At 41.2% G+C, this 12,911-nt stretch overlaps 1 protein-coding gene across 1 annotated transcript in view; it reads left to right on the top strand.

Annotated features, from left to right (window-relative positions):
* Positions 1-12,911, top strand: part of LOC121624435 (protocadherin-15-like) — a 181,265-nt gene that overhangs the window by 145,146 nt on the left and 23,208 nt on the right. The window contains exons 30-35 of the mRNA XM_041962063.1: positions 1,458-1,688; positions 2,049-2,137; positions 3,585-3,761; positions 4,323-4,541; positions 5,769-5,777; positions 6,771-6,881. Of these exons, the coding sequence (XP_041817997.1) occupies positions 1,458-1,688; positions 2,049-2,137; positions 3,585-3,761; positions 4,323-4,541; positions 5,769-5,777; positions 6,771-6,881 (836 nt within the window). The remainder of the gene's footprint in view (positions 1-1,457; positions 1,689-2,048; positions 2,138-3,584; positions 3,762-4,322; positions 4,542-5,768; positions 5,778-6,770; positions 6,882-12,911) is intronic.

Here is a 12,911-nt window from a genome sequence, read left to right as displayed (position 1 = left end):
TCTGAGTGGTTGCATTTATTTTGGCTTCCACATTGCTGATTTCCTGTCAAAATGGGCGAAAAACTAGATTGGAAGGACTTTAAAAGCACTGAAATGTTCACAGCTCTTACTGAAGCTGTTAAAGTGCTGTGTCAATGTATTTATTTTTGAGGATATACTGTCTTACTCTGTTAAAAATACCAAAGGACTTTTAATTTTCACTGTGCACCTACAACTGTTGCTCCTAAATCATCATAATGGGGGAGGATATTTAAAAAAGTCCAAAGCTTTGTCCCAGTTCCATGCTATATGCCAGTTATATGCAATAAACACACTTTATAGTAAGACTGATTTTGAGTTAGCATAGAAGAAATCAACATACTTCACTGTTTTATACTTATAGGAAAAGATGCAAAGTGTGCACTCAAACTGCAACACTGACAATTAGAGGGCTGCCAATTACTAATGAGTCCTTTTTTTTCCCTTTTCTGTTTAGTTCCTGGAGTTGTTTCACTATCATCCAGAATTATTATTTCTCCTTTTTTTCAAAAATCAAGGGTTTTTAGTATCCATGCTCACTGTTTTAAGTATACTTAATTAAATTTCTATATTTTCCATTGAACACATCAAACCCTCAAACCTGCTTTGTATTTTCATATTACAAGAAATATATCCAAACTTACCTCTCCAAGAAAGAGCGCACACAAATGATCTGTACCTCTTGTCTTCCCTCAGTTCTCCCTTATTCCCTCATCTTTCTAAATGTATGCCTTTATGTTTCCTTCACTCCTTCTTTTCTTCCCTGCTTCCACTTCCTTTTTCCCTAGCCATAAGAAAAATACATTATTTTTTGTGTTTCTTGCCATTATACTGCTATGTTTGATGTTGTGGGTGTCTCAGAGCTGGATTTGCTGGTCTATGCTCCCAGCCCCTCTTGTAAAGACCCGGCAATGAATCAATGTCGGCCTGTGTGTCTGGATGTGAATGTGAGATCTGCATGTATGTGTGAATGAGGGAGAGACTTGATCGTTAGCCAACATGACAGAACAGATGAATAGGGCCGAACACAGCTCAAAGCACCACTTTACCCCCTGCTGGTGATTCCGAGTACTACATCAAATGATTCAAGCACTGAAAAACCCCCACAGGAAACAGAATCCAGAAAAAGCAACACAGTGTGTGGCCTTTTGGTGAATGAGAAATACAAGACAGATATGACTCATGACCTAATCAATATACAAGGCAGCCCTGCTCATTGATTAGCTGCTCAAACACCTGGGATCAAATGAGGAGGTGGAGGGTTCACGATCACGATGCGAATCATCACAGATCAAAGAATTGATTAGTATGACAAAGGCAACAATGACTTGATCACAGTGTTGTTTGCATGGATAATGACATTTCATCGTAATAGTGATTATGATGGTAATCATGATAATGACGCTGTGTCGTGATTCTTATTTTCCTTTATTTTACAGGCCCTGGACCAAGACACTGGTAACTACAGTTCTATGATGTACCGGCTCATCATTCCCCCTCCTGCTGGCAAAGACACTAAAGACAGCAAAGACGGCTTTGTCATCGAACCATACAGCGGCGTGGTGAAGACAGCAATCATGTACCGCAACATGAGGAGGTCATATTTTAAGTTTGAGGTGGTTGCTACAGACAACTATGGTCAAGGACACAGCAGCAAGGCGGAGATAGTGGTATGTATATTTTCATTTTTGACATTGCTGACAGGTTTATACTATTCCCATAAGGAGGGTTAATTTCATCTTATACAAAACAAAACAAATTAAATGATGTGATTATGATTTTAATTGCAGTGAGATTCATGCGTGTCCCCAGAACGTCCTTGAAGCAGGAATGTGAAAGCAAATTCAAACTGTCACAAGCTTGAGGCAAAGTTGGATTGGAAATGTTATCTTTTCCAATGTAAAGCCTTTTTTTTTCTCCAGTGATGGAGGTGCCATCTGATAAGGTTCAGTGGGATAATGCACAGCTGAACACGCTGTTTTCAGCCCAATTTAAATGCAGAAATGAGTTTTATTTGTTTTTTGTTTCAGGTGTCCGTGGTGAACCAGCTGGACATGCAGGTGGTCGTTTCAAATGTCCCTCCGACTTATGTGGAGAAAAACAAAGACAAGCTGCTCAGGTAGCGTGCATGCTACCACTTTTTCATCCTTTAATACAGAAATCAACACAGGGTGCAGGGTCTTCATGGACCAGTGGACCCCTGCTTACATTAAATTTAGAATTTAGAAACAAGTCTCTTCTTATATTCCAATACCTCAGAAAATGTTTATAAAAAAAATTATTAAAAAAAAGGGAGTGTACAATGTCACTGCAAGCTTAAAAGGTCAGCAATGGTGTGCGTGTATTAAGTTAACCTCCGTACAGTACTGAATTTTAATTTTGAACCTTGATTTGATGCCATTTCAGATTACACAGCCACACCAGTCAGTGGTTCCTCTATATTGATTTAGCTGTGGTGGAAGGACTGAAGCTGTAATTGCCACCATGGGGAAATCAACAAGACTTGATAAAGAGGACAAACAGTGTTGTGTTTGGAAAGTTTTCATCCTTTCGAAGTGTCCTAGTATGAATGAAGCTCCCACTGCTTTGTTGAGCTAGAACCCACAGTGGGACTGTTACGGGGACAGTCATCAGACCACCACAGCTAGACCACAGTTAAAGGGTAAACAATGTCCCTGCTAATATGTTAAAACAGACCAAGCTGTGGTCGCAGATCTAGACCATTATATATCTGTGTGTTTTTTCTTTTCTGTGTATGTGACTATGAGGACCTTTCCCAGGAAGGTTTTAGGGTAAATGTTGTTTTTTTGAAATGTTGCCTGTTAAAAAAAACTTAAACCACCGGTTGGCTCCATTGTACTCCTCTCCCACCTTCCGTCCCTTGAAGCCACTGCAGACAATTTTTCCTTACTGCGTTGAAAACATTTAGGTCTCAAGCCCAGAAAACATGACCTTATCAACACCACAGTGTTAAACGAGATGCTCTTTGGTCCAATGCAGCTCAGCTTGTTTGAGGAATCAGCTTGAATCATGTAATATTATCTCCCTCCATAGTCTGTCACATATATTTTCATTCATTTTGAAGAAACGCAAGATGTTATTGCTCAATACGAACTGCACATTCCCGCACATGTTTAATGTTGTATTTCTGCCATGTGAACGCTCACCAGTGGGCCTTTCTGCCCCTGCAAACACTGAACCGCTGCTCAGCCGGGTTGCTGCTTTCTTTAGCCTCACACCCATACAGTAACTTGATAATGATGTTTTAAAGCACTTACCATGTTTTGTCTCGGCTTCATTCGCTTTTGCACTCTCTTACACGCACACACACATAAACACACACCTTGCTAGGACCAGTCCTGCTGAGAGCTGATGTTTCTTAGGGGACAGAAATCAATATTGCACAGCACGAGTCTGCCTCGCTGGCAGGATGAAAAAATGTTTGCTTGTGTGTGGTTTTTGTGCGTTGGTTTGGTGTGTGTGGCGCGACCAGAGTCTGGGAGCTTTGCCTGTACATGCGTCAGTGTCAGAACAGTGTGATCCAATCCTTTACTTTTCATCCGCAGCATTTTGGAACGCTATGTCCAAGAACAGATACCGGGAGCAAAGGTTGTCGTGGAAACCATTGGACCCCATCGTCATGGTGATGGAATGGAGCAGGAAGACTACACCAAGTCAGACCTCATGATTTATGCCATCGACCCGCTGACAAATAGAGCTGTATCTAGACAGGAGCTCTACAAGTAAGAACTTAGATGACAAATCCATGAAAAGTAAAATGGCAGCTCTCCAAAAGCTTTATATCTCAAGATGGGGCGAGACCCAAATTACATCACAATTTGATAATTTTTAGATTAATTGGCCTCACTTAGTTTCTTGGAGTGCTGCCATTCACACAGGTTTTCAGGTATTTTTGCCGAGGTCAATCTTGTTCTACCTGGACGCTCACACAATACGTTCGTACTGAGTTTTGTCCATCCTCTCTCTGCATGGGAGCTACTTTGAGGATGAGACGTTCGGAAAGACAAACAAATAGAAAACTACTGAACAGATTTGCATGTATAAAAGCACAAGTCAGTGGGCGTGTTTGCAGGATTTTAGAGTGAAACTTGCTGACTTAGTTACCAATTTGCTGCCTGGATAACTGTTTGTCGTCTAGCTGAGAGAGAATTCTGGCATTCGCCAACTCGCTTTAAAGCTTGATGCTGACATCACTTGTGCTGATAAGTAATAGAGGTTGATGTTTAGTGTTTATTGCCAAATAAACACAGTCTCAGTTGCATTATTGCATTTCTCCTCCCAAGGTTTCTTGATGGTAAACTCCTGGACATCAATAAGGAGTTCCAGCCCTTCCTCCCTCCTGGCGGACGGATTCTGGAGATCCGAACCCCTGACGTGGTGACCAGCGTAAAGAAAGCTGTGCAGAGTGTAGGCTACACAGAGGGGGCGCTGCTGGCTCTGGCAGTTATCATCATTATCTGCTGTGTCCCCGCCATACTGATCGTCATTATCACCTACAGACAGTAAGTATGAATTATGTGTAGTATTTCTTTTAGCAACTTTGTAATGAGGCTGTAGGGGCTCACTGAAAGGATAAGGCTGGAAATATTTTATCCTTTTCTTTTTATCAATAAATCCCATGAAAAGACAAAAAACAGGCAGGTTCCCTCATTATAGTGAACGTGGGCAATGTAGTTGATATTAAGTCATCGTGCACTGCTCCACAGGCGAAAATATATGCCCAACAGATACACTGTTCACTCTTGTCTGAGTAACCTTTACCAAAAACACAACTTTATCTGTTTTGACTAATTTTTATAGATTTACATCCTCAACACTGACCACTGAGGTCAGAAAGTATTGAGAGGCAAACTAACAAATGAGTCATTCCTTAACAAAACTCAGCAGCCTGTCGATGCAAGGTGGTTGTGTAAATCCCATAGGCAGCTATTAAAACTATTTCATTCCAACATAACAGCTATCTTTTGAAGCCTACAATATTCTTTGTAATGTCCTTTTTTTTGGTGTGATTTCTAGGTTAGGCATTCCTGCCACTATCGTAATTGTGCTTGAAGTAAAACCATCTGCTTCAACTATAATATATGAATTTAGGCCCTCAAAACATGCCAGTCTAACAAAGGAGGATTTAACTTTAAATAGGAATGCCAACAAAGATAACAAGCCGTTTTGAACATGTATGATTTTCTTTGAAGAGAACGCAGACAGTCAGAAAATAGACAAAGCTGGCAGTCTCTCCCACAGGACGTCCTTTTGCACTATTTATCATTTTATCACCTGGGCCAGTCACTTCCCCAGATGATTCAGCATGGCAGCCTGTCCCACAGTGCCAATTCTAATAGTTTGTTTAGCTAACCACCGTGAAAGGCTATTAATTTCATCCGTCTCACAAACACACACCAACAAGCGCACAAACACACACACACACACACACACACACACACACACACACACACACACATACACACACACACACCCATGTGAACTGGATCAGTGCATTTTGGAGAGAGCTACTCATCCCGACACAAATAAGAGAGTGAGGAGAGGAAAAACAGAGTGGTAATCATCACAAGTCTCTGTTGCTAAATGACTGTAACAAAGACCAATTGTCCATCTTGTTTGTAAATTATAGTAAGTAAACCTGATTAAAAAGAAGTTCAGTGTGATTTATGTTTGTAATAATCACTAATCTTTCTCTTTCTTTTTCTTTTTCTCTGTCTCTCTGCCACCAGATTCAAAGAGTGAGTACTGCTTTCATATTCCCAATCTAAAATATTAATGTCATTGCTGTCTTGAACACCTTTCATTGTGATTAATCCGTTAACTTTCATTGTACAATAAAATGGATGAGATCAGGAAGGGCGGTGAAACGGAGAGGACAGCGGACAATCCGACAAATGAATCGCGAAGAACATGTAATCAGTAAATGTCCAAGGCAGATGCATTTATTACAGTATAGTCATACAGGAGTCCAGACCACGAGTGTGTTGACTGGATAAGTATACCAGTCAGTGAGACTACCTAACTTTGTTATGAAAGGGTACCATCAGTATTCATTCCCAGGTCAAGTGACTCTGCACTAGTCACAGGCTGTTTTTGACATTGAATGAAAAGGAGTCAACCACCTATTTTAGTGGGTTTACCTGGTTTAATAAGCCTGCACGTGCATTCTAATTTTAAAGTTGTATAAGAGTCTAGAGCCATGTTAGCTGCTCTGTGAGCCTGTACTCAATGCACATGCTAGAAACATGATCACAGCAACAATGCTAACATGCTGATGTTTAGCAGGTATAATGTTTACCACGTGCAGCATCTTTGTTTAGCATGTTAGCATGTGAACATTGGCTAAAAACCACAAAGAAGAACTGAGCCTGGTGGGAAAGACATTAGTGTTAAAATGAACATTTGGACTGATGCAAAAACGTATGCAATTAATTCTGAGGGGGACCAAACGACTAGCGTGGCTTGTAGTAAACTAGTAAAATGTACTTATATTAAACATATTCATGAAAAAAAAATCATTTACAGTATAAAATTGTACTCACATGAGGAATTGCTTAAGGACACAGAGAGATGGATGCTAGCAGTCGAAAGCCTGAAACCTAAGACCTTTTGGACAAGGAAAGTTGTCATAAACCCTCCTGTCCTAATTATACATATTTTCCTACTGTCAAAGGGTGGGATTTTACTCTAACTTTAGATAACTAACTGTGTTTCCTCTCTGCTGTGTCCAGACGCCAGGCAGAATGTGCCAAAACAGCCCGTATCCAGATGGCACTGCCAACGGGCAAACCTGGGGGAGGCACTGCCAACAACCTGTATGAGGAGCTTGGTGACAACGCCATGTAAGTGAAGTGTGAAAGTGGCGTTTGTGTTGAAGAGCCAAAGCAGAGGCATTAGCTCACATTTCTATGACTGTTAAACTTCTGCCTTTGGCAGTGTGCCTTTTCCTGCTTCTCGAGCTTTGTGGTATCCACACATGCAGTCAGTCCCATAACATTACATCTCCCTGCATTTTAACCATCGCCATGGAAAAAACTCCGTGATTCCCTAAAGCTATTATTCACATGGTGAGGTTAAGCACAAGTCCCATATACCACAAAGTAAGTTAGTAATATGCATTAAGAATAAGCAAGATAACAACAACCAGAACATTTTGGGACACTGTGGAAGCTTCTTCAGCTTAGTTAGGTTAGTTAATTATTGTAATAAAATGTGTCAGGACCATTGACCGCACTCACAGCCAAATGCTAGAGTGCAAGAGGTCCAGAAAGAAGGAAAAAAGGAGGCCCTACACTTATGTCTAATGGAGTTTGAATGCAGTTTACTTAATAATGAAGCCAAACGTTTGATATCTAGACCGTGATGAGAGCAAATGTGATTCTAATGATGGGATCAAATACACAACACTGGCAATTGTAAGATTTGTAGTTCTCAGCATCCAAATACAGTCAGAATTTAAACATATCAGAAAACATCATTAATGAAGACCAAAAGCAATCAGGGAACAGAAACAGCAACAACTTGAATCTCAATGAAGGGAAGGAAACAATGGGCAAATAATAATCACACGAACAACAACTCTTGGATGGCGACAGCGGTCCGTATTGGCGTTCTTGGGGTCACGGATAGACAGACATCCACATCATCGATAGACTTGTTCAACAACCATATTTAAAGGCTTGCCCACACAGGCCAGCAGTTGAACTAATTAGTCAAAGTCTTGAGCCAGTTTCGTGTCAAGCTGAAAAATGATAAGACGGCTGTGCTCAGAAGAACTGGCAGTACGTTTCAAACATCCTGTAAAATGATGTTCCTCTAACTATTTACTGACAATTTAAAGTAAATTATACATGAAAGTCTGATCGAGCCTTTTCTTGATTGAACGCACCCCCTCACTGGAATAAAACCTGCTGAGTCATCACACTTGACTTTGTTGAATATTCCCAAATCACTCCTAAACTTGGAGCCCTTGCAAGGATTGACCGACCGACTTAAAGTCTCTCTTCAGACGTTTTTGTAGTCCAGAGACGTTTCCTTTCCATCGTTTCACATTTTTCAGTGGCAAAAGAAACTGACATTATGTAGAGACCGACTCAATCTTGGATTAATCAAGCAGGGCCTTGTAACCCCACATCAAACTAACACCAAACAAAGCTCTGATTTTTGAATACATTAACAGTCATAGATAAACCCTGCAATTTTATCTTCACAGAGTTCAGCGACATTCAGCTCTTTCTTTGTCACATTCCCTCTTGTAATGCATACCAATGTCCTCGCCATACAAAAGACAAAATGAAGGTCAATGATCTGCCCAAAAATATTCAGTTTGAGTTCAGCCTTTGATGTTTACTCCATTCTTACTTTCATCGATTGATGGCTTTCAATAACACCGTGAAAAAAAGTCCTCCAGATTTATCCTCTAAGAACGACCCTTTTCACCAGATTGCAGCCTGAGTTTATTGAATATTTGCTTTGCGAGTAGTTTGTTTGTTTTGACATTCTGCTGTTGCTAATCATAAGGCCGTGGACCATGGCCAGTAAACGGAAGCAATATTAGTGCACTTTTTGTGGATTATGTTGAAATTACTTTTACTTTTTATTAATTCAGACCTCCGTCTCATACCCCGTCAGTGCTGAAGGACATTATGGCCCATCTACTCTGCACTTCCTCAAAAAGTTGCTTTATTGTTATGCGATTTAGTCCCATCCTCTACACCACTTACTGTACTCCCCCATTCCTGTGCGTTGTCTTGGAAATATTGTTTAATTTATCCTCTCGCCAATTTCTGCCGGTTTAATACTTGTTGGTTTGGTTAAACAAGAATCTAATAGTGACTGTATGTCAAGACGCCGTATTAACTTTTATCGGAAAGTTTTAACAACCCACACATGCGCGCCCGCACACACACTCAAGGCGATACACAGACAGTTCATTTATAATTCCTTACTGGAGCGTTAAGAAGAAGTTGAGAGGAAACTCTTATCAGCATTACATGCATCACCGGTTTCCTGTCCTGTCCTTGATATGCCTCCTCACTCCCATTAACATGAGAGCAATTCATATGCAAGATTGTAGAAACTATCTCCAAATGACAACAAGGGATTTCCGAGTATGTGTGTGTGTGTGTGTGTGTGTGTGGTGTGCGTGTGCCTGACTAACCAGCTCAAACGATCCCCTGAAAAATGTGTGCGGAAATGAACTTGGATATGAGATAATTGAAATAAATGCAGCCCGTAATTTATAAAGACCACCCTAGGCGATAATTAATTCTATTGATAAGCTACAGAGCATGTTTAATTGTGGTGGGGAAGGTCTTTTGTGTGTGTGTGTATGTGTGCAAAATAGGCAGTTTGGGATTTCTTGTGTAATGCTTGTGTGTACAAGTTCTGTATCACTGCTATCTTGCGAGGACTAAATAATCCCTAAAGATTATAAAACCTGGCAAAGTGCAAAAGTTTGCACATTCATAATTAAGGTCCATTATCAAACTGCTCACTAGACTGATTTTCGAGGCATTTTTTTCCTTTTAATTACATTTGGCTGGTCTCTTGACAGGCTTTAATGTCTATTTTCAATTACCTATTAAAAATTAAGTGTTCTTTAACTTATTATTAGCAGAATAGTAAGTGAAGCATGTTCTTTAAAGGTTTTTGAATTAAAAGTCGCATTATTTCATAACATAGCAGATGTTATGGTCGTCGCTGTGTTACAGAAGCCGAGAGCGGCTGTGGTTGCAGTTGTTTTTTTTTTTAACGCCGGTATGTCGAGATCAGGAGTTAATTATTTCATCATCTCAAAACAACAAAGCTCATTTCCCGTGATAACGGTCCACTCTTATGAATCTTAAATTATCTCGTTATTGCAAGTAATCAACCTGTTGTTTTCTCAAGATAACGAGATAATTAACTTGTGATCTTGAGGTAAAGGCATTAAAAAAAAAAACAATTGCAAACACCGTGGTTCTCAGCTTCCATACTTCGTCTTGATGTGAACAATATGCTCTCTTATTGTGCACAGTTTTGGAGCAGTCCACTCTCTTAAAATATGATTTGGTTCATGCTTGTTATATTTCTCCATGTCTCCACAGTTGTTTTCCATAATTATCACAGTTAATGACTCCCATTCCATTTCAAAAGTCAGAAAAATACTTCAGTGTGCTAAATAAAATACAAAATAATGCCTAATTATTAATAATTATACTGAAAAAGAAAAAGAAAAAAGCTAATGTATCATTATTTGATTTAATAAGCTCCTCTACAGGGGTATGACAATTAAGTTATGTCTCTAAAGTTGACAGTTATATTTCCCAGACAGACACTGAAAATTTACAGATAAATTGCTGTTGTTTTATTTTTTTTAACCCCCTGTGGAAAACTGCAGATTTTTTTATTGTGACAGGGCATCTGCCAGGTCCTGATGTGTGTATGTGTGTCATAAAAGTGCAGTGCAATGAAGCGAGGTCGGATTTTTGCTAATCTAACCCTTCCAGGACGAATAAATCCTGAAGACATTCTATCATTATGGCAGCAAAATGACCAGATTTCATTCCAGTGTTCCTCTTCTCATGTACACACTGATTTGTCACCACATTGCAGTATATAAACCTTTCCCGCTGCTCTTTTCTGTCACAACTTTGAACATTTTAACGTCATTCTGTGTTATCATTTCATCACTCTGCTCTTCCTGTTCTCATGTTGACTGATGCATTCATCTCTTGTTCTCACCCATCCAACTTTATCCATGACTGACAGACAAAAGTGAGTAGGATGCTGAAAATTGCTCCACATCTCGGGAGTTAGTTTGATGCTATGCTGTGACAGTTGTCTTGCTTTAGTTTTGTGTTTGTGTCCGTGCTTCTTAGTGGTTCCCTATTGTTTTATGTGCAGAGTAAAGTCGTGCTTTGGTAGATCAGAAAACAGCGTTGTGTTGCTGAAGGTTGTCTGTGCTCGCGGCTGATCAGCGGTACCCTGGTAAAGATGCGCCGGTTGCCTCGGCATAGGAGTAGCAGCCATGTGCCATGGAGTGCAAGAGTCTGCAGAGTTTCAACAAAGTCTCCAACCACACTAGAGATTTCACAGATTAGTGCTCCTTCAACGAGAGAGGAGGATATAATCAGTCTTTTGTTGGAAGGAAATCTGCATACTCTCAGAACTCCATGACACTCAGTTGTCTATCCATGCCCCAGCAGATCTGACATTGTTTATAGTCCTGATGCAGTAGCGTCTTTGTAGTGCACAACTTTTAGCTTACATAAAATCTATTTGCATTCTTCCCTTTGTGTTTAAACACTATTTTTTAGTGCTCCATCTCTTGCCCCCTCTGGTAAAACCAGCGCAGAAAGAAAATGCAGTTACCTCTTTTAAGATCCCTCCTCCTTTTCCTCTCATTCTTTCTCTCATTCATCTCTTAATGTGAAGTCTCTTTTCATTTCATATATCAAACAGCAGCTCAAGCAGACGTTCTGTTGTTTCATCTGCCATTCTACCATTCTTTATGTGTCCTCCTGTCACCACTCCTCTTTATAAAACATTTTAGTTAACCATTGTGTGCATCACTGCTTTCATTTAAATTTCATTCAGTCCCCATCTCCCTCTTCCATTTTGTTTGGCTTTGATTTATCGAGTTACATCTTTCCAATTCACTATACTCTCCTCTCTGTCATATTTTATCTGTAATTCTTTTATTTCTCCCTTCATTCCATATTTTTTTCTCATTTTTTCTTCCATCCATGTATCAGCCGGTCAAACCACAGTGGTGGTGGGAGCGGTGGCAGTTTGGATGAAAGCGACCGCCAACGTCTGATATCAGATTTTGCCACACGAGCGATCGCTGCCCACCGTCAGTGTGTTGCTAACGGAGGGGTGCTCAACAACCTGCCCAAGTCTGAGTCCAACATCACCTTTCTCTCTGACGAAAACCCCCTGACTATCAAAAATCCTATTTACCATGAGGACGGGACTTTGAGTAGTCCAGAGACTCTTGGAAGAAGCCAGAGGAGGCGTGACCTTCTTGGGAATTTCTCCCCTTCCAGGAAAGGCCTTCGAGAGGCCTGGCTGAGGCTCAGCTCCCATGGAGGAGATGCAGGATTTGGTGGGTACAGTGGCAGTGACAGCGGATGGGGATCAGGGGGTGGACACAGCTGGACCCTCCCATCAAGATTACATCGAAGAGACATGTATGACGCTTTGAGACGCCAAGTGGTTATGGATCCTGTGCAGTGGGAGCTGGAGCTTCTAAAGGCCGAATTCAAGGAGAGTAAAGATGCTGGTCTGGATTCAGGATTTGACCGGGGCTTGGATTCAGACTTACTGGGGAGCCCAAGTCTGGAACCCAAGCTGACAGTCAAAGAACAAGCCAGACAGTTTGAGCAACAAGCGCTCCAGGAAATGAGACAAAGGCAAAACAGAGATTCACGAGGATCTTTGTCGCCTGATATCCTCCTTTCTGTTTACCCAGAGTCTCCTCAGCATCACAAGCACACCCCCACCCACAGTATCTCATCTGCTCAGGTTAAAGAGGGTCCCCCGAGTATCATTGTCACCCAAAGTGATGGAGGGACCCCTCCACCAAGTCACAAGCCCACTCCTCCTGTGCTGCGGCGCTTCGGGGCAAATTTAACAGGAAATCAGGGTGCGGAAGATAGACTTCAGGTCCATTTAGAGGTTATCCCTGATCCTCCTTCAACTCCTCCTCCACCACCACCTCCTCCATCCCCACCACCCCCACCTCCCACATCTGCTCCTCTCCCTCCTTCATCTCCTCCTCCACAACATCCTTCCTCCCCTCCTCCTGTCCCTCCTGCTTCATCTCACTCCAACCATACAGAAAATAAGACTCCTCCTCCGCCTCCACCTCCCCCACCTCCCCCGCC

This window comes from Chelmon rostratus, chromosome 21 (genome assembly GCF_017976325.1).
Source record: "Chelmon rostratus isolate fCheRos1 chromosome 21, fCheRos1.pri, whole genome shotgun sequence".
NCBI lineage: Eukaryota > Metazoa > Chordata > Actinopteri > Chaetodontiformes > Chaetodontidae > Chelmon > Chelmon rostratus.
This window is presented reverse-complemented; position numbering and strand designations above follow the sequence as displayed.